Genomic DNA, 26666 nt, shown 5'->3' on the forward strand with positions numbered 1-26666 from the left:
TATAGCAATTGATTACCATCCTGTTACACTTGTTTATAATAAAACCATCTCATAAATCTGGATTAGTTGCGTCTTTGTTGTTCTTAGCAGTAAATCAGAACTGATATCTCCGTTCGATCTTATACAGCTGTCTTAAGAGATCATTATCTGTAACATCATCCCCTCCTTGTGCAATTGCAAGAAGTGTTAGAACATGTGCAATATTCCATCATCCCAGCTGACTTATTGCTTCTGACTGGACACACCCACCAAACAGAACGTATAAATTGGGGATCAGGTGGCGATTACTTTTATCAAAGGAGTAGTTCACACCTCAAGAGAACTTCCTGGTCTCATTAACAGAGGTAAGAAGGATGCTTTATAAAACGAGGAAGCAATGACTGGACTGAGATAAGTGAGAGAAGACTTGAATTTTGCCTTTGGTCTTTTAATCGAGATACCTATGTTTTAAAAAATGTTTAATCAGTGTTCAACACGGTTATTATTATTTTCTCCTCACCAGGATTCTTCTGCTCTCCAGAGTGAAAATGGTGGACTATAAAGTGACTGTGTCCACTAGCCATGCCACCACCGCCACTACTTTTAACAATGTCTTCATTAAGCTGGTGGGCACGGATGGGGAGAGCGAACGCAAGTGGCTCATCGGCTTCAGAGGGGCTACAGCCTTTGTGAAAGGAGCAGTAAGTCTGAAGTATCCTATTCTAAATGTAAACGGGCCTCTTCAACGTTGCTCATTATTAAACTATGTCGCCTACGACCACAAAGGTGACCAAGGCAACAAAAAATCCCCATAATGAGCCTTGTAAAAATTGTATGTTATGCTTGATTTATAAAGAATTACACATATTATAGTTATTTGGGTGTTACAGTTCAGCTCCTGATTATCAAATACTCTTTATCTTTATCTCACCATTTATTCCAGGTGTCTAGTTTTACCGTGTCCTGCCCTGAATCCATTGGAAAGCTAGTTCTAATAGAGATAGACAAACAGCGTCTCCCGTTGTTCCCAGAGGACTCCTGGTTCCCCGCCAAGGTGGAAGTGAAATCCCCCGAGGGAGACACCTACACCTTTCCCATCTACCGCTGGATCACTGACAGCGAGGTGTACCGCTTCAGAGAGGGAACAGGTTTGTGCTGTTGACTGGCCACAGAAAACAGAAAGGAAAGCTCCGCAGGATGAACTGCACAAGGGCTATAAGGAGTCAATTAATACCAACCTATATATATCGTCAATTTTTATACGTTGTTGTGGCTTTTTCTTCAAGCTCTGAGAGTCTTTGAAGACAACCATCATCTTGGCAGACACAGTCGACAGCAGGAGCTGAAGCAGCGAGAAGAAGACTATCGGTGAGAATTCAGAGTTTGTACACATTTCAGCTCGTCCAAACCTGCCCCGCGTTTGTTCAAGACATACAAATAATAATATCCGCCCAACAGCTTGACTGAAAAGTTTAATCTTGAAAAGAAAAGTGCGCTTGTTTCATAATATCTTAGTATTTGGCATGTACCCGAGCTGGCACGGACTCCACAAGTTTGTGTAAAAACCGGATGACTCACTCATGTTATCCCAGCATTTCCCAAAAAGCTTCCAGTGTTGTTACTCTTTACTCTGCTTTCTCCATCCTCAAGCGCTTCAAACTGCAACATTGCGATGACTGCTATCTTACTGTTCAAAGCTCCACCCTGCTCTTCTCTGTTTTCCTCCCAGCTGGGATGTATATGCAGAGGGTATTCCCCACAACATAAAGGCAAAAAGCCCCCTTGATCTGCCTTGTGAGGTCCGCTTCTCCTTCACCAAGACGACAGAGTTTCTCTTCACTGCATCCACAGGGTGAAGTCCTCAAATTCTATCAAATATCCATTCATCCATATAACTATGCACTGGAGCCATTTAAGGCATCATACTAAAGTCACTCCTGCTTTTTATTTTCTAGACTGACCGAGCTACAACTGAAGGGGCTGGATGACTGCAAGGAGAGCTGGACTGATATCGACGGTATCGATCGGGTGTTCTGCTGCAAAACGACTCCCATATCAGGTACTGTGCCATCATGGTAGTTTAATAGTACTTGACAGTGACAGAATAAAATGTGTTTGTATGCAATCATGCCGAAGTTTCCCAATGTCAGGCTAACAACTTGCCTTTAATCAACTGGAAACAGTGTTCAATCATAGCTGGAACTCACTTGACTCCGTTTTCTAATAAAGGTGGTGGAGCAAGACTTTGTAGCCCAAAGTTTGAAAGTCAATGAAGCTCAACTCCACTCTTTTTCCAGAATATGTACAGGATCACTGGAAGGAGGACGCATTTTTCGGCTACCAGTATCTGAATGGCGTCAACCCCATGTTGATCAGACGTTGCACTGCCCTGCCCAGTAACTTTCCTGTCACTGGTGACATGGTCTCCCTCCGTGGTCAGCGTAGCTTGAAAGAAGAAATGAAGGTATTCCTCTTGACCTTGATTGATCCTCATATTGGAATCATGACATTTACATTTAGCATTGCACGTTGCACTTACATGTTTACTCAGTATATGTAATAGCAACACTGAATGCATGTGAGTAAATTCATTTCACAACCTGACTGACTTTTCAAACAGAGAGGCAACATATTCCTGTGCGACTACAAGCGTTTGGATGGAGTGAAGACGAACACCATCAACGGGAAGAAGCAGTACTTGATGGCTCCCCTCGTGTTGCTCCACAAAACCCCTGATGATCAGCTGATGCCAATCGCTATTCAGGTGAGGTTCAAATAAAGCTGTATAAAAGATAGAGGCTTGATTCATAATGTAAGATGTAGGTTCCCTTGAAAAAGGAAGCATCCACTTTCCTGGAAGTGTTTTTAAGCTTGACACAGTTTTCTAGCTACCATGACTAGTAACCAGATGGCAGCTTTGAATTCTTTCTGCCAGGAAAGGCAGTTAATTTCACCCTGTCTAAACTGAGCCATGTAAACAAGTTTCTGCTATAATCACATCCATGTTTGACAGGCTGAGGATTGAGTCTGACACAAACACAGACATTTCTAAAATATTATACACCAGTCTTGGTGATGGATTGAACAGACTGAATGAACTTCATCCTCCTTCCTTCTCCTGCAGCTGAAGCAGATTCCAGCAGACGACAACCCCATCTTCTTTCCTACTGATTCTGAGTACGACTGGTTGATGGCCAAGATCTTTGTGAGAAGTGCAGATTTCAGCGAGCATCAACTCAACGTTCACCTGCTGCGCACTCACCTGCTGGCTGAAGCGTTTGCAGTGTCACTGCTGCACAACGTGCCCATGGTGCATCCTCTGTACAAGGTAACTGTTAGGGAGAATATTGAACTTGCAGTTATAGTCTAATCAAAGGTGTTACTGATAACATTCACCCACTAAATGTCGTATCCCATCTCCCTTCCTCCACTGCATTCACGTTAACGCTGACATTGTTTGAATTTCAAGTTGTTGCCAGTTTGTTGTACGACATACCTTTTGCTTACACTAGCAAGGACACATTAACCTTGCTAATGCTAGCTAGCTAACGTCAACGCTACTAACACAAGCTTTCATTAACATTGGTAACACTAATATCAACATTGCTAATACAAGCTCGCTAACATTTACACTGCCATCACTAGAGAACACTAACATGGCTAACACTAGCAAGCTCGCATTAACGTTGCTAACTAATATTTTTAAGGAAAATAGATACTTTTGTTTTTTTTGTTTTTTCTAAATGTACTTATTATCAACATGACCTTAAACTGTTCTTCCAAAATGTTTTTGTGTGTTTTAACTTGCATGCATTTCAACATTATTAAATTGTACAGTAGGATCAAGATTTCTGATAAGTGTAACTAAAGTTCCTTCTCTCCTTCAGCTCCTCATACCTCACACTCGCTACACTCTGCAGATCAACAACATGGCTCGACTGCTTTTGATATCAGAGACTGGAGTTTTCACAAAGGTATGAAAAGACCAACATGCCCAGTAGAACAATATATCAACAGTTTTCCTGTCTGACTGTATTCCTTACATATTTTACTTTTCCCTAGTTTTCAGCATCTGGTGGAGAGGGTATGTTCACAATCCTGAAGAGATCCATGTCCTCGATGACCTACAGCTCCCTCTGTATACCAGAGGACATTGCTGAGCGTGGACTGGAGGATGTGCCAAACTTCTACTACAGGGACGACGGACTCAGGCTTTGGGACATCATCCACAGGTACCATAGACAGTTAACAGTGTTAGGGTTTAGAGGAATTCATTCAGGCCATGAACTGGATTTCCGTACAGGATTTGCTTTCCACCTACACTTGCAGGGGGAAAAAAAGTCATTATACAAATCAAGAGTGTGTCGTTCACTAGAAACAAACTAAACAACTGAATCTCATGCTCTTCTCGACTGAAGTGATGGTAATGAGGACAGGACAGATCAGCTCGTAGGCATAAAGGCGACACATCTGTGTTAATGAGATTGCTCAAGCAGAGAGTATTAATCGCTGCAGTAAAGCAACCTGAAAATGCAAATGTAGGATTAGAGGGGACATTTTATTCCATTGAGTTCAGCCGAAGACTGTTTCTCTTGCTCTGGTAAATGATGCCTGACCTTAACATCCTACTTTTAGATCCTCCATTTAGTTTTGTAAATTCTTTAATCAATCTATTATTTTGGTCCATCCCTCTTTACCTTTGCACTCACGTGTTATTTTAATCAAGTGGTTGCCAGTTTGTTGCGCCACCGAACGCCAATCTCAGCTAGTTAATGCCAGCTAATATTAGCTAGCTAACGTTAACGTTGCTAATGCGAGCTAATGTTGACGTCGCTAATGCTAGTTAATGTTAGGGCAGTACAGTATGCCGAGCACATAATGTAGAACTGAGCCATTTTTACGTTCTTTTCTACAAACTGGCAACTACCAAGACTCTTGATGTAGACAAAACACAGATACCACATGATACCAACGTTGTTAAACCACTGGCTGACAAACCTTTTAAGATGATGAAGCCAACTGTCAGAACTCTTACCACAGATAAACCAAAAAATCATTGCTCATCAATCATTGCCTTACATTGCTAACACAACCTTGCTCACATTAACATTGTTAACACTAGCTAGCTAACATCAACACTACTAACACTAGCTAATTTTAACATTGGTAACACCAGCTAGCTTATCTTAATGTGCTAAGTTGAGCTAGCTTACATAAACACTTGTTAAACATGTTAACACCAGCTAACATTATGATTGTGAACACTAGGTTGCTAACATTAACAGTGCTTACACTAGTCAAGGTTAACATTGCTAACACTAATGTTAACATTGCTAGCACTAATGTTGACATTGCTAATATGATAATCATAATTATTTTGGACATGACAATTTTTTTGTTTTTAAACCATTAATTCAGAACCATAATAATGATTTAAAGAAAAGAGATATTCGGCACCTTTCTACAAGCTCTGTAGATGTTTGATAGATGATGAAATGGTTTGTCTTTATATAAAAATATTACTGATAACCACAATATCTCGGCTACAATACATGTTGGTCATGCATCAGTAATGGGTCATGCACAACAAGGTCTCCTGATACAGGAATATACAGAGCTCAATTCCTGCCCCCTCTTTGAGTGAGCTTTTGTCCTTTAACATAACCCAGTTGATTTTCAAAAAGGGTTTCTTTCATCAGTCTTTCTGAAGTTGCATCATAAACACACACTACTAATAGCACCAATTCTTACACCTAGTCCGTTGTAATGCAATTTCCTCTGAACTGTTTATGTTGAAACACAGCCATCACTGTTGCTTGAGGTGCTGCTGAAAGTTTTGGGGCCTCTGGTGACAGTTTATTGGGTCCCTTAGACGCTCACTTGCCAGTTTATTGAGTACAACAAGCTAAAACCAATGCAGGCAAAACACCTACTTTGACATGACAGATGGGATGTTCCCTGTTTATAGAGTCTGAACCCATTAAGAGCAGTGCTGTTGCGGTTTTGAGCTGTGCTTGATTTATGGTTGATTTGCCCTTTAAATGCCAAAAAGCCTAGGTGTTAGATGAACAAAGCCCTGCAGGGATGACAGTACAGTAAACGGGTGATCTAAACTTGAGCTACTGGTTCCTTATTGAGAAGACCCTCGCAGATGTACACATAATGTTGTAATTGTTTCTGGCTGAACTACTTTGATAGAGAACCTAGATCTGTATAAACATATTAAAACAATACATCCAACAACAGCTGTAAACAACAGCTATGAAGTTAATTAATTAGCAAGTTTTTATATAATTTGTCATCATGGTGAGGTTGCCACAGAAACAATGAAACTTCAGGAAGTCACTTTGCCTGTTTCCCTAGAAATAGTGGCTTCTGTTTTTGTATGGCTCAAACAAAATGAATACACTTTGTTATGTTAAGCTAAGCTAACTGTCAGCTGGCTGTAGCTCCATATTGATCTTAACACTTAAGCACAGATGGGAGAGTTGTAGTAATCTTCTCGTGTAACTCTGCACCAACGTCCGTTAAATGTTCTGTGAAGCTGTCTCTCAGCATGTATGATTTTTATTTTTTAGTGGGGAACATGTTTTAAAGAACGTATCCCCTTCTTAAAGGTTTGTGCAGGGAGTGCTCGGCTACTACTACAAGAATGATACTGAGGTCCACAAAGACTCCGAACTGCAGAACTGGATCTTGGATATTTATTCCCATGGATTCCTCAGCCAAGGAACCAATGGTAGGCTTTAAAGACAAACCTTTTGTGATGATAAATGTGCACATTTATGTAACATTATATCATCGTGATTCAGTCAATCTTTATTCAAGTCAACTGAGATGCCGTTACCTAACAGAGTTTATTCTGTCTAATTTTCAGGATTCTTTCGGACCATCAGCACCCTGGCAGAGTTGGTCAAGTTCGTCACCGTGGTGATCTTCACCTGCTCAGCACAGCACGCGTCTGTCAACACTGGACAGGTGAATCCTTTTACTGTGCTGGAGTGATCATTACCTCCGCCGACGAAGTTGTGTTTGTGCCTGTGTCAGTGACTCCTGAATGGATTTCCACAAAATTTGGATAGAGGGTGCAGTAGGGCGTTTTTTTTGACATTGTATTAACCTCAGGGATTAATACATGGATCGTCATGGAAAAGATCTGATGTATTTAGTTGGCTGGTATCGATGGGTGAGAATAATTTGATGTGGATCCTTATCTAGCAGATTTAAATGTCATATTGGATCAGGATAAGGATTGCTCACATAAACAAGTGGCAACCAATTCCTAACCATGACAATGCTAAGATGCTGACTTTTACCAGGTATAATATTTGCTGAGATCACAACTTTGTATTACCATGATGGCATGCAAACATATTACAGCTGTCAGCTGGTATAAACAACGTCTGAACAAAATTCAACAGCAATCCAGCAGAAAGTTTGAGACATTTCTCTTAAAGTTACAAATATGAACCACATGGTGGAGCAAGAGAAAAAGTCAGGGGTGTCCTATTTTTTAGAAATTCATCCTTTGGGGACAATGAACGTCTCTATAGATGTTGGATCTGATCCAAATTTCATGGCAGAACATCCAATAATTGTTTAAATATTTCAGTGTAAGACTATAGTAGCGGACTAAAGACTGACATGCTGTAGCTTCAACACGTTTTAATCATCCATCTGTCAATCATTCATTGCAGTTTGACTATGGTGGCTGGATGCCCAACACTCCCATCTCCCTGCAACGTCCTCCACCAACAACAAAGGGCACAACAAGCGAGGCCACGATGCTGCAGACATTACCTGACGTCAACACGACAGCTCAGGGAATGGCCACCATGTGGCTCCTGAGCAAGCAGTCCTCTGACTTTGTAAGTGCCCTCGACTTCATTGAAAATGAAAGTAATCACGTATTTGTTTTAGTTGTGTATCCTTAAAGTGAATATTTTTTTGAGCCAAAATACCGTCACTGAAGAAATCCTGCTCAGTTCCTGTAACTGTACAATACGCTGCCAATAGTCTATGTTTGATAAACGCTTTAATGTTAGAGAAACTAACTTTCTAGCTGCACTGTTCGTTTCATCAGGTCCACCTTGGCCGGTACCCGGAGGACCATTTCAATGAGGAGATTCCCTGCAAGCTGATAAAGGATTTTCAAGGAGAGCTTCAGGTGTTGAGTGCAGCCATCAAAGTCAGAAATGAGAGTCTGGAAGTCCCATACACGTACTTGGACCCAACAGAGGTAGAAAATAGCGTGGCCATTTGATTATCGGATGGTGTGAGCTCCTCAGCGAGAAAAGGGAGAAACTGCAGGTTGTTTACTGAAACCATTATTGTCAAGAAACTACTGCAGGTAATCTTGATATGCTGATCCGTGATCTAAAGTTCAAAGATCTTTCTTGAACTGATTTCAATCAGTTGTTTTTCTTTCCTGGGACAACTATACAGTGTGTGTGTGTGTGTACTTGGTGTGTGTTGTGTCATTGCCTTGTATTGACAAACTGAGCTAGAGCTACACCTGAGTGTGTTTGTCCTTTACCCTTGCAGAGCACCATTATGTATCTTTGCAAGAATCAATAAAGGTTATTTAATAACTATATTATTTGCATTGTTTCATATTGTTTTGACTGAATGTAATTAATAAACTTGAACTCCCTATCCGGTCAGCCAAAAAAGGAGGAACTGAACCAGAGATTGACCTATTAAACCTAACTTTCATTGAGCAATGGTCATAAGAAAAAGGGGAAGACAGCTGTGGATGTGCATGTGACTCAGTCTGTTTATCTCAAGAGACAGGATGTTAAGTTCAAAACAGTTAGAAACATGAGATGATACGAGGGAAATCACAATTTCTCTTCGTGAGCAAAATTACCAAATGCACCCCCCTTGTGTACCTGCAACCCCTCCAACCCCTAGTGGTTGAGGGAGTGCAGGGGCAGATGGGTCGATTAGTTGATTATGTTAATTTGGTCTCTCTTACTCACTGATCTATTATCTGCCTTAGATTTGTGCTCCAAAATATCAGTAGCCAAACTATGTAGCATACTGGTGAATCCATGGTGCTGTCTGTGGTGCTGAGGTACAAGACAGAATTGTGTTTCTCTCAGTCCCGCCCTTCTTTGGTGTTATGACACGATCTAAACTATATTTAATACTATATTATAGAATATAAACCCTACAATGAAGTGTCACCTTCACGACTGTTGAAACAAATGGTAATGTGGAGTTGCTGAGGAGCGAGATGATCACAGAGACACACTGCTGCCTGTAGCAATCCTAAAATATCCCTTATATAATAAAGACAATAATAATATTTCTATGTTCATTCATAGACACCCATCTGTGCTGCCCAAAATACATCCCCAGTCTAATCTACCTCTGTGACTAGGTATATATCAGAGGAGACATGGTGACACATTACATTTTTACTCTGGGATCAGGGTTAGTATTAAATTGGGTTAGGGTTAATATCTGGCTGGTTATAATCATTTATCATAAAACATCTACATGACTAAGAGACTGAAACATGTTCCAACTGTAGCTTGGCTTAAAACAGGAACTTAGGCTTCCCCCATGTAGATTACATTAACACCTAGACTCTGTATGACCGATGAATAATTGTTTTCCTTGGTATTTGACGCACTGCCTCTTGGTAGACTTGGTAAAGCCCCCTCAGCCCTGGTGCATAAAAGGAGCAGTAAATTCTGAGCAGATTTGGTTGTTTTTTTAGTTCCAGCAGCCTTTTAAAACTTTAAGATTCACAGACTTTTTGTTTGGCTTCTTTGTACTAATTTTTAGATCTCAGAATACTTTTGACTTTTTAGTTAAGGCAAATAAAACCATAAAGTTTCACTTTATTGAGAACGTTTTCTCCGGACCAGATCCTGTCGCCGTCTTAACCGAGGCTTCCTTCACTACAGCTCGGTAAGGCCACCTGTTTTCTCAAAAGTTGCCTAAAATTGTAGAAATCCTAATCTCTGCTCCTCGAGAGAGGGACTTGCAGTGGAGGTAAAGGCCAATTAGGACAGGGGCCTGAGGCAGAGGAAAAGACTACTGGTGCAGTTATTCTCTTGTGGTTAGTAAGCATTCATTCTCCTCGTCCTGGTGCATGAATCCTTAAATAAACTCAGTGGTGTGTTTGAGTCCGATGGGACCCAAAATACACAGCGAGTCCTCCAACCAGTGTTCATCACTGTAACCTCAGAGATAATCTGACATCGACAAAAAATGGATGACATGTCAACATTTATCTTTTGTTTGCCATGATTTAACAGTGGACTGCTTTGATTGGATATCAAGTTTAGTGCTTCAGGACAAGCCTAAAGAACAGCATTCAGTTGTGTGCCGTTCTCCTCAATCAACATTATCTGCCACACTTCCCGCCTTATTATTACTGAACTTCAAACTCTATTATATGTTTGTTATGTGTTTATGGCAGTTGCCTTACACTACTCAGGTTAGTAGGTCAGGGTGTGATGTCACTCAATGGCGTAATTGCATTGTGGGTAATGTAGGCACCAGCTAATGAAAAGGAAGAAGAATGCATGGAATGACAAAGAATGATGCCTCTGATTCGTTTTTTGTTTTTTTTAACAGTTCATAATGAGTACAATGCTGCTTTTTAAAACTTGACTCCTACATTAACCACAATGCAAATCAGTCACTGAGTGACATCACTGGAGGCAATTTATCAGATTAAATGCACCCTCCTCTTGCGCCAGAAAAAACTTTAAACTACTTTTTATTTTACAGATGTAGTTGTACTTACCGAGATCTGTTAACACAAGTTGATGTGTAAATATGGTGGACAACCCTTTAATTAATATCTGATGAGTGATAACAATATAGCGTGTGAGTGCCAACATACACAACTTACTTGTTATTGTTAAATGAAGCACTTTTTTAATGCTTTTACATCTTTTCACAAGAATGATTAGGCACTTATTTGGGGGAAATTTGTTTGGAGCAGCTTGTTGTTCACAAAAAACAGTGACATACAACTAATAAATGACACAAAGAAGCTAAATTTGGAATGCAATCTACAAAAAGTATTGACAAATCAACTTGATAAACACAGTAAACACCATAGGATTAAACATTCACCAACAATGACAATGGTTATAAAAAAATTGAAAAAACCCCCCACAGAGCTTTTAGCAGTGGAATGATAGCACAAATTAACCACTTATGATAGTGGTTAGTTTTACAAGAATGTAAAACATAATGACACCCTGATGAAAAAAGAGAAAATCCACTTGCAAGAACATGTCCAGAGGAAGCCAATGAAGCTGCTTTCTGGATGCTTTGAGCACTTCGTTTTTGTTTGCTTAACATTAATCTTGACAGACCTCTGCCAGGGCAAACATGTGAATACTGGTCAATTTTGCATGTCATTGTCTACGTTTCTAAAGAATCAGTTTACATGACATGACATCAAGCACAGTGGTAGTTTTCATCACTGTTGGATGTAAACCAAGTAATCTGTACTTTGAATCATTTTTTTCAGCCTGAACTCTTTTACCTTGACAGTAAATATACTAAAGACACACCCCGAAAACCTGCTGTATATGTATAAAAGGAAAGGCAACCACTGCAGACAGCTGTTTTTTGAGGAACGTCTGTAAGGTAAGAAGGGATAATAGATAATAGTTTGATTTGACAAAAACCATCTCGTCTATTTTAAGATTAACATAATAACAGAACTGCATAATCAGCAGCAAACAACCTTAACTGTACTGTAACATGATTTCCTTTAAAAAAAAAAAACTAATCTTTTAATGTAACAACTGTAATGATTGTGGCTTCCATCACTCTTTATTCTCCACCCAGGCTTTTCTGCTCTTGCAAAGCCAAAATGGTGAAGTACAAGGTTTATGTGACCACTGCGAACTTTGCTCAGGCCACCACTACAAATAACATCTTCATTAAACTGGTGGGCGAAGACGGGGAGAGTAGCCGTACGTGGCTCACGAGCCTTAAAGGGGCTGCCGCCTTCTACTGTGGAGCAGTGAGTCTGGATTATCTCTATTTCTAACTTAATATGCTGCATATTTCTCTAACTTGCATAGCATAGGCAAACAGTTTAGCACAACATGGCCATCATGTTGAAGTGTGGAGATAATGTCATGAGTCTAAATTAGATTACCACTGGTGCATGTTAGCAGACTGACGATGCTCTCAAATGTGATCTTCGATCAAATTTTTGTTTTGTTAAAATCTGAGAAATAAATCCCTGAAATAAATAATTAATTACAGTATTTTGAGAAATATACCTGATTTTTCTGATGTTATGTGATGTTCTCCTCCAAATGAAACTTAAGTTCTCCTTATATTTTGATTTTTGGTTTTAGCCTATTAATGATTGATCAATAAATACATTCAGATTTCAATATTCATTTTTTTCCTCTTAATTCTTCAAATTATTCTTGTCTGATTGAGCTCAGGGAACATAATGATGACAATGATAAGAAGACAAAACTGTTGCTATTTACCTGTACGGTATAAACTTTTAAATTATGTTTAAATTACTGTCTATTTTCACCAATTATTACAACCAAATGTGGACCATATTCAAATTGATAACTGTATTTCCATTTGTATCAAGATAGATAACTATCAAACTGACTGTGACAAAAGTCAAAATGCAAAGAAATGTACTTGGTACTGAATAAAATTTGACTTGCAGTTTGCAGCTATGCCTACCTCTACTGGCAGATCAGAGCCCAGAGCCTCACCCACATTCTCTCTGCGTGTTTGCAGGAGTCAAAATTTTCCCTGTACTGCCCCACCTCTCTTGGAAAGCTGGTGCTGATTGAGATCGACAAACAGCGTCTCCCACTGTTCCCAGAGGATGCCTGGTTTGCCGCCAAAGTGAAAGTGAAGTCTCCAGAGGGAGACATCTACACCTTTCCCATCTACCGCTGGATCTCTGGCTCTGAGGTGCAGCTGTTCAGAGAGGGAACAGGTTTGTGAAACCGATGCTTGGATATTACACTATCACGAAAGATGAGAGGGCAGACAAGACTAATTTATATATTTTTTTCGTCAGCTTTGAAAATCACTGATGACAGTCATCATCTTGGCAAGTACAGCAGAGAGAAGGAGATGAAGCTGAGAGAGCAACTGTATAGGTAGGATGTGTTCTTGTGTGACATCTTGCCCTCCACAAAGAACCCAGACACATTATGTTGTTAGGTTAGTAACACATATCTGTTCTGCCTTTTGTGACTTATGGGTCATTTTAAAGGAGACCTATTATGCTTAAAGGTAGGAAGCCCGAAGTTCATGCCAATCGGAGCTCCTCTTGCCCACAGAGGACACTGCTTAAAACACTTTGGCTGTAGTCCTGTTTGGTAGCTCAGCCTGGTGTTAGCATGTTGCTTGGCTGTGGCTACTCCCCATCCGGGCAGATGTTATACTAGTGTTGTAAAGTTGTGAGACAGTCAAGATAAACAACGTGAGCATACGCCCAAATCTGAAGCAACAACAAGTAGCAGGTTTGATGCTGGTACCTGTTTTTTTTATATTACCTGTTGTGTTTGTTACTGTAGCGCTAGCTCAGCTAGGATTAGCTTTACTGTTAAAGGAAGCCTGTTTTGCTCTGGGACCCTCATCGATATGTGTGTGGATGGTGCTGCTCAATTTACTTGATAAAAATGCCCATGTTGAGCAACGCTGGCTCAGGCATGTGTGAGCTGACCAATCAGAGCAGACTGGGTGTTCAGGGGGGTCCTTAAGAGACAGGAGCTAAAACTGGACAGTATGAGAAAACTGGTGGGGTTTTTTGAGCATTAAAGCATATAAACCTTTTCTAGTAAAATAAAATTATGAACCTGAAAATTAATAAAATTTTTCTCCTTTAATTTTGATCTTCCTGCAATAATCATCGTTGTAGGAATATAAAATGTATTTTACTGTGTTTATACCATATCCGATATATCTGTCCTTCACCAGTCTGTTTTATATTTCCCAGATGGAATGTTTATAAAGACGGACTACCTCACTGCATGAAATCAGACAACCCTCTTGATCTGCCTTGTGAGGTCCGTTTCTCCTTCACCAAGACCACAGAGTTCCTCTTCACTGCTTCCACAGGGTGAGGTCCTCAAATTTGATCAGACACTGGTATTTCATATCCCAAACTATATGATTAATTACAGAACCAGTCCTAGCATGTCAGCATTAAGATATGTCAAATGTTGATCTTTTGTGCTAAAAATACTAATATGTAATATGTAACTAATATCAATATCCATTCATTACGAAGGCTGGCAGAGCTGCAACTGAAGGGATACTCTTGTAGCAAGGAGAAATGGACCGACATTGAAGCTATTCGCAAGGTCTTCTGCAACAAGAGAACTGATATATCAGGTACAGCTCTGAGCACAAGACACTGAAAAATTTAAATGTAGTTTGCTTTTTATACTAAAATAAGCATAAATTTCATTGTTGTATTGTAAAGGACATTTGAAGGACCTGCAGATACTATGTTAAATTAAATTCTTTAACAAATTCTGCTTTCTTTCCAGACTATGTCCAGCGGCACTGGAAGGACAATGCTTTTTTTGGCTATCAGTATCTAAATGGTGTCAACCCCATTTTGATCCAGCGTTGTACAGCCCTGCCTGACAACCTCCCAGTCACTGATGCCATGGTGCCTCTCCGTGGTGGGGGCAGCCTATCTGAAGAAATGCAGGTATTCCTTCAGAAAGAATGAAAGTTTAAATGCATGCTCAATATGGAATGGAAAATCAAGGTCTGATTGCGTTAATCTCCAGAAAAGTCCAAGTCCGAAATTTGTAATTGACCCGGCCAAAATTGTTTCCTTGTCCGGCCAAAATGTGAACATTTCAAACAGAAAGGGAACATATTCCTGTGTGATTACAAGCGTTTGGATGGAGTGCAACCAAACGTCATCAACGGGAAGAAGCAGTACTTGATGGCTCCCCTGGTGTTGCTCCACAAAACCCCTGATAATCAGCTGATGCCTGTTGCTATTCAGGTGAGACTGACATATAGATTTAAACAAGTTGAATTAATGGCCTTCTTTGAAATGTTTTTATCATGAAACTTTTCTTCATAGCATCATCACGTTGACTCTGTCAGTAACATTTAGTTAGCAGTCTTATATAGAATGGCCTACTGACCAGATTTTGTCTTGAACACTGTCTGTCTCACAACTTACATACATACAACTGTCCAGCAGCTGGTTTATAGCTACCAAGTTGTATGAAGCAGATGCTACATGTCTGGTTTTGTGCCACCTATTGAAAAATGTGCACCCCTGTTTTCCAATATCTTAAAAAGTACTTATTATTTTAATTGATTATTAATTATCGTCTTCCTTCTCCTGCAGCTGAAGCAGACTCCAGCAGGCGACAACCCCATCTTCTTTCCTACTGATTCTGAGTACGACTGGTTGATGGCCAAGATCTTTGTGAGAAGCACAGATTTTAATGAGCATCAACTCAACGTTCACCTGCTGCGCACTCACCTGCTGGCTGAAGTGTTCGCAGTGTCACTGCTGCGCAACGTGCCCATGGTGCATCCTCTGTACAAGGTAACTTAACTAATAACTAATCCTTAACTTGTGGTTTCAGTCTTGACAACTTACAGGTATTTGCTGTGACGGATGCTAGCCAGAGCTTAAGGTTTCCCCAAAGATGAGGGGCTCTATCATCGGCACAGGTTGCCTCTGTTGAAACGACACTGGTCTCTCCAGTTGCAGAGGATGTTGTGGGATTGTTAGATTTTCTCAGAGTGAATTCCCTCACAATCCAGTAGAGGGGCAGGGGGTTTTTACGAGCAAAGGCAGAGCCCTGTACCTATGGACCCTAAAGGGTTGTCAGATTGCAGACAGCTTACACTCTGCCATATATGTTGTGAGACGCGCTCACGTCGCCAAGCCCTCGATTGATTGGCTATGGACATGCAGGTGGCCAAATATGTGATGGAGGACAGCTATACCCATACAATCTAGTAGAGGGCTCCATCTGTGTATATAGAACGAGTATTACCCCCCTGCAACCTTTGATTTCAGACTTTTACCAAATATTAGTGTTGCTAACATAGTTCCCTTCTCTCCCTCAGCTCCTCATACCTCACACTCGCTACACTCTGCAGATCAACCACTTAGCTCGACTGCTTCTGATTGCAGAGAAGGGAGTTTTCACACAGGTAAGAAAAGACTAGAACACTACTAAGATGTACATTACTTTTCTCTACCTATATTTCTAACATACTTTACTTTTCCCTAGTTTGCAGCATCTGGTGGAGAGGGTATGATCAAAATCCTTAAGAGATCACTGTCCTCGATGACCTACAGCTCCCTCTGTATACCAGATGACATTGCTGAGCGTGGACTGGAGGATGTGCCGAACTTCTACTACAGGGATGATGGACTCAGGCTTTGGGATATCATCAACAGGTAGTTTAGGCAATGTAATAATGCAAAAATGTAATTTAAACTTGCACTCATAACATTCACTGCCATTTTTGCCATCAAAATTATTGTGTTTTGGATGCGCAAGTGGAAAACAGGATAATAACAATGCCATGCAAAATAAATCTCGAACCCCAACCCGAGAATAGAACAGTTTTATATTGGGGTCATTGGGTTGTTTGCATGTTATTCCTTGTTTTTATGTATTTCCTGCTCATATGCGATATTACAACAGCAGGGAACATTTCTAGAAGGAAAAGCCAAGTCAAATTGTATTTCCATTTCCATTTTCAATGTGACATGAGTTTTCTGAAGGATGTCAAAGTAATGATACAAAACTGAGGAAAGATGGTCAGATGCAAGGGTTGCACTCAAGTGGAATAAATCCTGATTAGAATTAAAACACTTAATTCAAGTGGATTTCCACTTTCCTTTCAAGGCTTGTGAACGGAGTGCTTGGCCACTACTACAAGAATGACGATGAGGTTTGCCAAGACTCTGAACTGCAGAAGTGGGTTCAAGACATTTTCGAACATGGATTCCTGTCCAGGAATGCACAGGTGTGCTTAAAGACAAGCTCATGTTTTGTTAGTCAGAAAGTCCTTATTGTATTCCATATATACCATTATTCTGCTTCATATATTTATTAGACAGGAGGCTTATTCATTTGTGTCGTTTTGATGAATTCACAGGAATCCCTCAAGAGTTTCGCACTGTGGCTGAGACGGTCAAGTTTGTCACCATGGTGATCTTCACTTGCTCAGGCCAGCACTCAGCCGTCAACACTGGACAGGTGGATCACTATTAACGATTGTATAGGCTCTGTTGAAGAAAAAAAGAATTAAAAAAAAAGAATTATAATCCACACTCAGTTACCTTTGTTGAAAGTCTTTTATTCAAACTGAATTAATAACGCAGCATTTACTATGGAGACATCCATAACAACACAATTTCATTTTGCAATATTTGATACATAATGCTTTTTGATAATTACAAACTTTGTCAATAACTTGTTCATCAACTGCAGTACGACTATGGTGGCTGGATGCCCAACACTCCCATCTCCCTGCAACGTCCTCCACCGACCACAAAGGGGACAACCAGTGAGGCCACGATGCTGCAGACATTACCTGACGTCAACACAACAGTGCAGGGGATGTCGACCATGTGGCTCCTGAGCAAGCAGTCCTCTGATTTTGTAAGTGCCCAAAACTTAATGAAAATGTACATCTAACACTCCAGCGGTTAAATAAAACCCTAGCCGATTTAACTTCTGATTATATCCTACATCAATATTTATTCATCTTGAAACTGTATGTCAACAACAAACACAGCACATTGATGTTGGTCAACAAAGATATCTTCTTGTTCTTCATCTTGTTGACATGATGGTGAATTTTTGTCAGGTCCGTCTCGGCCAGTACCCGGAGGACCATTTCTGTGAGGAGGTTCCCCACAAGCTGATAAAGGACTACCAAGGAGAACTTGAAGTACTAAGCACAGTGATCCGAACCAGAAACAAGAGTCTAGAGATCCCATACACATACATGGACCCTGCGCTGGTAGAAAACAGTGTAGCCATTTGAATATGAGATGGTGTGAGCTCTTCAGCTGTGGGTCAAATTCAGGTTCATATTAAAAAATAGTGGGGGAGAGAGAAACTGCACATTTTTAAACTCATACTGAAGTGTAAAGAACCTACTGCACAGTCTCACTGTCTGACGGTCTCTTTTAATTCAGCCTACTTGATTGTAAAAATGTTTCGAATCATAATCCACATCTTTAAACTTTTTCTTGCATTGCCATTTTTTAAGGTATCAGAGCAACAGATACTAAGAATGTTGTTAAAGAAATGTAGAGCTGCAACATTGAGAATTTTCGTATTAACATATTAATCTTTTATGATCCAAATGTGTCAATTATTCTTTTTATCTGACACTATGTGTGTATCTCATGCGAGTTTAAATCAGCTTCTTGTGATTCAACCCAATATTCTGCGCATTTCAAATGACTCATGTTTGTTTTTGATTTGTTTTTGTGTTTGGTGTTGGGGGCTGAATTTCCCTGAATTTAATATTAATCCTTTTTCTGTGTTGTCCTCAATTTTCAATCACCCCCATCGACCGTCGCTAAGGTTAGTCCAGTTGGTTAGCGCACAAATTACATATTACCGTTACCGAGGTGATAAAAGCACCAAATTTTACATGAAGCTTCTTTAGGACCTCTTGAATGATTTCAGCCTAGGAGCCCAGCTGAAATATTGAAATTTAGTGTCAAATCACTCACAAAACAATATCCAAGAAAAACGTTTTTTTGTTTTTTCCTCTCAAGTAAAACTTTCATGGTAATGGCCATTTAAGACCACTAAAAAAGCTTCCTTTTGTGAATTTGTGCTCTGGCCAGTAGATCTTCCAAATAATAAGTGTAAAATAGAGTACCAAGACATCTTAGACCCCAAAAAACCTCAAAAGCCCTGTATAATATAGGCGAAATTATAGAAAAAAGGCAGCAAAAATTGCTTAAATGTTAAGAGATCTTGGGTTTTCTCTTTTATTTTTGAATTCAACTTTAGGTTATTCATTTAGCCATCTACTGAGTTCATAGTTTGGCCATTAGTTCTGCATCACATCACATTAAATCCTATTTGTGTGTGACAGTACATAGCTAGACACACTGCTGTTGAATCTGGAGGGGGAAAGCCCATGTAATGATGAAATGCAACGACTGGATATTCACAAGTGCTTCCTCTGTGAGGGTGGCATAGATCAAGGTGCTCTCCATGAAGTATCAACATTTGATGCCGACAGGAATATCCAACATTTTCAAAATTCAAAATGGCAGTTCAAACCATATTTCACCTCCCAGTTTTGATTAATTTTGAGTCAATTTAGATGTTTTAGAGGACACTGAATCAATAAAAATAAATTGCAGGATATTTATGAACACAATTATCCAAATGATGCAGAATATGTACATTTTAATTCACATAACATTACACTCTGAGGTGACATTGGAGGTAACAAAGGCAAGTACCATATCGAACTATGACTATGGCTAAATAATACAAAGAAAGGAGTATAATACAAGTTAGTTAGAACACATAAGTCCTGGAACAGATTTTAAAACAGAAGTATACCCAAAATTATCACAGCAGAAAACTAGACAACTTTCATCAAGCAATAGCACCTTGTACTTCTGCTACTCTGCACTATATAACCATATATTCATCATCAACATCTTCTTCTTCGACTACATTTTTGTCGTCTTGCTCTTCTTGCTGTGAGTGTGTGAGCTGGGTGCAATGTGATTTGCAAATCAGTAGCTCCCTCCTGTCCAATGAAGTGACGCAGGTCACCAGGTACTACTCTCATGGCCTTGAGCGCAGACACCTGCCCTTTGCCAACGGGATAGGAGGTGGTGTCACACCCGAGGGAGCATGTATAGCCACCTCTCCATCTGCAGGTGACATGTGATACCCACCCTCCAGCACCAACAGACCACGAGCACAAACACATCAGTGTTGTCGCTGAGAATGTGGACAGTTTTAGCACCATGCCTGACTGCTTTGTCATGAGTGACAATACTGTCTGACCATCTTGATGTGATCTCCTATGTTGTGTGCAAAGGAGCTCGCCTACCCTCCACTCAATTGTCTTGTCCTTCATCACTTTATTGCGGCTAGGTAGGGGGGTTTTCAGTGACAGTTGTACTCTATTGAGCTCCCACCAGCCCCTGCCTCTGGTGGTCTTTGGCAGAGACTTGCTCATACCGGTCTAAGATAACAAATGTTTGGGTGATGTAGTGATCAAGCCGGTGCCCCATTCTGGCTGCGAAATCAGCCACAGTGCCTTACAATGGCCACACCAAGCGATAGATTAGCTGCGATGCATCAACGAGTACAACGTCTGGTGGGTGGAGATTGGGTACAAGGATTTCAAGACGCTGAACAATCACAGACTTGTAACTGTTTCTGAAGAATCCATACTTACCGATGATGGATGCAGGGACCAGGCCAAGCTCGTAGATAAAGAAGGTAGAGAGCTCCATTCTTCTCTTGTTCCCCACCACCACATGCCTTTCATTCCCTTCCCTTGCTTGATGCATGTCTGCTCCCCAAACATATCTCCAGTCAGTGCAGCTGCACCATCTGAGTGGCAGCACACATGGCTTCCGGCGAGGAGGTCATCCTTGGCAGTAGCACGAAGGTGCTGCATGTCGCGCAGATACCATGTGATCCATCTTGAGTAGTTGTGATGACCAGCGGCAAAGAAATAGGGCAGCATCTCTTCAAGGCATGTTGTTGTTGCAGCAACCAGTCACCCTCTCTTTTTGCTCGCCAGAACTTGTGCGCTATTAGGTTTGGGGTGATGAAGCAAAGTAGTCTAACTTCTTTTGGTAGCTGTGGTAACATTAAGGTCAGTGTAAAGCAGAAATAAATTTGTGTTATGAGTTTGTCATACCACTTATGACCACTGAGCCAAATTTGAAAGATTAAAACAATTGCCAAGTATATAAAATTAGGTCTGAAAATCATGGAAAAACAAGCACTTCTCTCTGCTGTGAAATGTTTCACAGAAATCGTGAAACACAGTTTGTGAGCCTAGCTCCAAAATTAAATTCTAAATGGTTGAATGGCTTTTTACATGTTTTAAGGAAATACATTTATGACCTGTTTAATGTGTTTTGAAGAAAATGGCTAAATTTGCTTTACACAGACTTTATGTATGCACTACATACATACTGTAATCACTGTTATTTGCTTCTATTTGATCAACTTACTTGCATTGAGATGATATGATCCAAATATAAAAAGCTCTGTTTTGTCCATCTTTCCATCCAGCCAGTATTCTGCCTGATGCAGTTACCACAGTGACAATCACACAAAATTGAGCAGCCAAAAAACGCAAACAGAACTGAAGCAATTTGAAGAAAAATTAGGTCTCAACATTCACACCAGTGACATTGTGCTCTATTGATTCTGAAATGCAGGTCCAATGTATTAAGCATATAACTAACCTCAAAATCAACTCAAAATTAATAAAAGTCGGTCTACCGGGAGTTGAAATATGGCCACTTTTGGTTTAAATTGTCATTTTGAATTTTGAAAATGTCAGAAATGGATTCAGCATCCTTAATAACCCCCAAAACCACTCCAATATTGTCCAAATCGGCCAAGCAGTTGCTGAAATATTGCCCATATAGACTAATGCTAATTAATGCTTATAATGCTAATTATGCAAATTGCCCAACATATACAAGTTAGCAACCAGCAGTTTCTTAATACTGGGGACCCGCACTGTACATTTCTAATATAAAACTTTGGTGTACTCAACATTTCCGGGTTCACAATGGGGCTCTATGGGCTGGCAATACTGCTCACCTCTTTGCAAATGCACCTGTAACGACTCATAATTATTAATTACAGGGCCAATAAAGATTATACTTTTTCAATACTTGTCATGTATTGAAGCTTTAGTAATGTAAAAGTTCATACACATAAATAAAACTATAAAATGTTAACTTTGGGATTCATTTGAACACTTTATCTTGTACAGGAACTTGAAAATCACTGTGTTTTAAGCATATTTCATTGATATTGATAAACTGCTAATATGAAGTTTTTTTTCTGAGGGCTCCTAGGCCAAATTTACACTATAGACCCTAAGGAAACACCATGCAAAATTTGGTGCTTTTATCACCTTCGTAACGGTAATTTCATTATGCCACAGGACTAGGTCGGCTGTACGCTGTAATCATGTTTCCTCACCAAAATAAAGTGTTGGTTATGCCTACATCATGACGAGTGACGACGATTTCACTAATCACCCTCTACCTTGGAGGTGTAAATCCGGATTATCCCTGAATTTCACACTTTGTGTTGAGATGTGCTGCATGTTTCGCATTACTAAAGGCGAATGTTTAAGCACAAGACGGCCATTATAGTGCTGTGTGGAGATCATTTCATCAGGCTAAATAAGATTATAGCAGATTACCAGCGACACGTTTGCCGTTCAGCCTCACTCACAACTTTCTTCAATTGTTTGTTTTATATCTATTGTTGTATTCTTAAAAACAACCGCAATGAACAAACATGATGAAAAAAAATCTAAAAATAATCCATTATGAAATTTTGAGAAATAAAACAGATTTCTGCAATAAAAAGTGTTAATTTATTTACTTGTGATATTATGAGGTATTATAAATATGAACCATTCTCATAACTGTGTTTAAAATGTGTACTATTGCAGGTTAAAAATGTACCAAACTAACTGAGGCATAAATCAAAGTGCTGTGTTCATGTGACTTTGTAGTGGTCTCTATACGTCTTTGCTAAATAAAGGCACTTAAATTGCCGTCTGCGCTTGTGTTTGTGATAAATGCAGCACAATGCCAACTCTGATCTACATAAGTACCACTTATGCAGAGAAACTGTCTTTAAGTCTAGCGGAAATATTTTTGGAGTTTGCAAATTCTAAATTTCCAGTGCTGACACTGGCTCTCACATCTGCACACCAACAGAGCACAGAGCCTGTCTCACCTTCTCTGCGTGTTTGTCTACATTTTCTATCATGCCATCACTTCCCCTGGGAAGGTGGCGCTGATTGAGCTTGACAAAAAGCCTCTTCCACTTCTCCCAGAGGAGTCCTGGATTCACTGCAAGGTGAAAGTGAAGTCTCCAGGGGGAGACACCTACACCTTTCCCATCTACTGCTGGATCGCTGACAGCCATGTGCAGAGGAGGAACTGTACTTCCCTCTCACACGCTTCCCGAACATATGAGAGCAAAAAAGACGCATTTCAGATTTTTTTTTTCAAGTACAGTAGAGAGAAGGAGCTGAAACTGAAAGAGCAATACATACAATGCCTTTAAAAAGGTCAGTCAGTTTAAAGGGGGAGACTACTTTATATATTTGTATATATATAATGAATTGACAATACTTTGTAGAAATCTGTTTTCACTCTGATATTGAAGAGTTGTTTTTTCGTAGATTTTTTGGTCAAAACTGACCGTAATTCCAATAATACTGGAAAGGAGATTTCTCTACTTTGCTGCAGTGAAATGTAACTAAATATGAACCTGTGATAGAGTAAGACATCAGGAAGAAGATGCAAACATTATCAACTAACATGTGAAGGAATAGCTTTGACATTAGGTCAAATTTTGTTACATTTCACTGCAGCAAAGTTGAAAAATGTATTTGCATGTATTTTGACACTGTTGAAAGTTACAGAGCATCGGGACGTCTGACTTTGTTCACAAGTTCTAGTGTTGATAACACAGCTCCTTCTCTCTCTCAGCTCCTCATACCTCACACTCGCTACGCTCTGTAGATCAACATCTGTGCTTGACTTTTTTCTCATATCCAAGAAGTGAGTTTTCACACAGGAACTGAAACACCAACATGCTCAGCAAACTGACTTTTTTTTTTTTTTTAACTATATACCTCACATGTTTGCCTAATCGCTGTCCTCGAAGATCCACAGCTCCCTCTGTTTACCAGATGACACAGCAGAGTTTGGACTGGAGGATGTGCTGAACTTCTACAACACGGATGACGGCAAAAAGCTACAGTTTACACCTTTCTAACATTCATTGCCATATTTGCAATCCAAGTGATGTTTGTTTAGAATGAGCTGGAGAAATCAGGAGAAAAAGTAAAGAATCTACTCCTAATAATAATACTTTATTCTACCTCTGATCCATCCCATTCACTTTGCATAGGGACACATACTTTTCAATTGCTTCCAGGTCGTTTTTCATTAATATTTTCATTAGCATTTTCCTGCCTTTAACCCTAACCCTAGATCCAACTATGTGGAATCACAAAAAAGTGTCACTACAAATAGGTGAAACAGTCTCCTAATCACTTTCTGGAGGAACATTTTTGGCTCTGACACGTCCTCTGATTCTGGTTGAATGATTCACACCTGTTTTTATTGGAATTTGGTGGAATTCTAATAAGAAAGTAATACTCTACCCCCACTCCCCCCAAAAAGGAGTAAAACAGTCTTACACTGTCACCTAGGCTTCTTTTGCACGTTATCCTTTAGGTTTTCATGTATTTCATGCTGATATGCAGTATTACCACAGCAGGGAGCATTTCCATGAGGAAATGCCAAGTCAAATTATATTTCCATTTCCATTTGCTATGTGACGTGAGTGTTTCTGAAGGATGTCAAAGTAATGATACAAAACTGTAGAAACATCTAACCAATATGTCAGACGTTCCTGAGGAGGGTTGTGTTGTAGTGGACTAAGTCCTGATTAGAATTAATTACAATGTTCAAATATGTAACTCAAATGGATTTCTATTTTCCTTTTCAAGACTCTGAACTGCAGAAGTGGATTCAAGACATTTTTGAATGTGGATTCCTCTCCCAGGAATGAACAGACATGCTGATGTTTTATTCATAGAAAGTACACATTTATATGACCATCCCTTTGACTTTTTTCTTGATCTCACTATATTAATTCCCAAAAATATTGGTTAAAAAAAACTCAAAAAATGTTCCACCATGGCTGCGGTGGTCGGGTTTGTCACCATGGTGATTTCCCGTTCGCTCTGGCCGTCAGCTGACAACTAGGTGAGAAGTGAGTGTCTCTGATCTGTAAGCTTGGTCACTGTGTTATCTCAGTTTACATGTGGGAGTATTTTATGTTAAATCCAATAATGAGACATAGCACATGACAGTTTTTAATTGCTTTGTTCATCAATTGCAGTATGACTATCTCGTCAACGTCCTCCACCAACCACATAGGGGACAACCAGCGAGACCACGATGCTGCAGACGTTACCAGACATCAACACAACAGTGCAGGGGATGTCCACCACGCAGCCACAGGGCAAACGGTCCGCTGACTTCTTAAGTGAAGTAAACCCTATGAAAGTCAAACTCATCTTCGGAGTATTTAAACACTGGAGTAGTGAAAGAAAGTCAGAGTCAACCTTCTACTTGGAATTGTGGCCCTGCTTGTTTTTGAATTTACAGTTTTATTGAAATCTAATGTCAGAAAACAAACGTTGCATAATAATTTTGGCCTTGTCTTGTCAACACATTGTTCTTATTCTATCAGGTCCCCCCCGGCCAGTACCCAGAGGAGCATGTGAGGAGGATCCCTGCAAGCTGATTAAGGATTTTCAAGGATAGCTTGAAGTTTTATGTTAAGTGATCAAAGTCAGAATTAAGAAACTGAAGGTCCCATACACGTATATGAACCCTGCCTTGTTGGAAAACAGTGTGGCCATTTGATTATCACAGTCAATGAAGGTTTTGACCTCCGTCATGTCTCAGAGTATGGACACTTAGCTGATTAATCATCTCTTTCCCCCCACGGGCCTTGGAGTCCTTATGAGGGGATCCTAATTAGTCTAATTAGTCTTTCAACTTTACAGTGATGACTTTTCATGTTGTCCTTTTACTTTGATTGTCTAAAACCTTTAAACAACCTTCTTGTGGCAACTTTGCTAGTGGGCAAAGTCAATCAGTTTCGAACATTCATAAGCCCAACAGAACTCTGCTCAACACATCTCTGACGTAAAGCTTTGCACAAACACTGCTGCCTTAGCTGTGAGATAAAGTCTTTTAGCAAATGCTCTGTCCAGTTGTCTTGGGAGTCACAAATGTTAAAATATCCCACACTGGTTGACTAAACACAACCGATCTTTGTCTCATATATATTTTTCCAATGGCACCATCAGTGTTGATAAGATTCAGATTCACTTTGGGTGTGTTTGCCTCGTGGATGCTGAATACACTTTCATCAGAAATAGATGGGAAATGTGTTGGCAGAGCTGTTTGCTGCAAATCTCCTGCTTGGATTTTATGTACCCTGTTCATTTCTTTTGCAACATTTTGACCAGTGACAGTTATAGACGTTTGCAATACTCTGATACTGCCATGACTTAATGATTGGCTATTTAAAAAGTCAACCTGCCTGATTTCATTTCAGGAGAATCATTTGGTCTTTTTTTCTTATCAACTCGGGGTTATGGTGGAAACAGAATGAGCACAGCAGCCGGTGTGACTCCCCAGCGGAGTCTTTCCTCTCCATCTGGGTTTCACTCAATGTGGTTATCAGCTTTGGGACAAATCCAAAGTGACTGGAGGGCATTGTTTCCAGGTTCATAGGCAACCTTACTGTCAATGCAAGGGCCTGTTAGATTACTCATTGCTTAACCCGATCAAGCTCTACAAACAAGGCCAGCAGTACAGCATAGGCTGTGATGTCATACTTGTTCAGTATAGT

At 40.0% G+C, this 26666-nt stretch overlaps 1 protein-coding gene and 1 pseudogene across 1 annotated transcript; both read left to right on the forward strand.

The window, feature by feature from the left end:
- The first annotated feature begins 282 nt into the window (after positions 1-282).
- LOC115592157 (arachidonate 12-lipoxygenase, 12R-type-like) lies at positions 283-8575 on the forward strand. The gene is made up of 15 exons (XM_030434698.1): positions 283-344; positions 503-680; positions 923-1127; positions 1266-1347; positions 1709-1831; positions 1935-2038; positions 2277-2443; positions 2600-2743; positions 3104-3307; positions 3867-3953; positions 4042-4211; positions 6597-6718; positions 6857-6957; positions 7677-7847; positions 8063-8575. Exons 2-15 carry the CDS (start codon positions 528-530, stop codon positions 8240-8242), a joined length of 2013 nt encoding a protein of 670 aa, XP_030290558.1. The 5' UTR covers positions 283-344; positions 503-527; the 3' UTR covers positions 8243-8575.
- Positions 8576-9681: 1106 nt separating this feature from the next.
- LOC115592166 (arachidonate 15-lipoxygenase B-like) lies at positions 9682-22601 on the forward strand (annotated as a pseudogene).
- The last annotated feature ends 4065 nt before the right edge of the window (positions 22602-26666 follow it).

This window comes from Sparus aurata, chromosome 1 (genome assembly GCF_900880675.1).
Source record: "Sparus aurata chromosome 1, fSpaAur1.1, whole genome shotgun sequence".
In the NCBI taxonomy this organism is placed as follows: Eukaryota; Metazoa; Chordata; class Actinopteri; order Spariformes; family Sparidae; genus Sparus; species Sparus aurata.

Bases quoted from the DNA above. Each gene is read 5' to 3' on its own strand.
- LOC115592157 (XM_030434698.1), top strand. From the start codon at position 528: ATGGTGGACTATAAAGTGACTGTGTCCACTAGCCATGCCACCACCGCC. The intron at 1,832-1,934 runs GTGAAGTCCTCA...TTTATTTTCTAG, and splicing joins CTCTTCACTGCATCCACAGG to ACTGACCGAGCTACAACTGA. The intron at 3,954-4,041 runs GTATGAAAAGAC...ACTTTTCCCTAG, and splicing joins AGACTGGAGTTTTCACAAAG to TTTTCAGCATCTGGTGGAGA.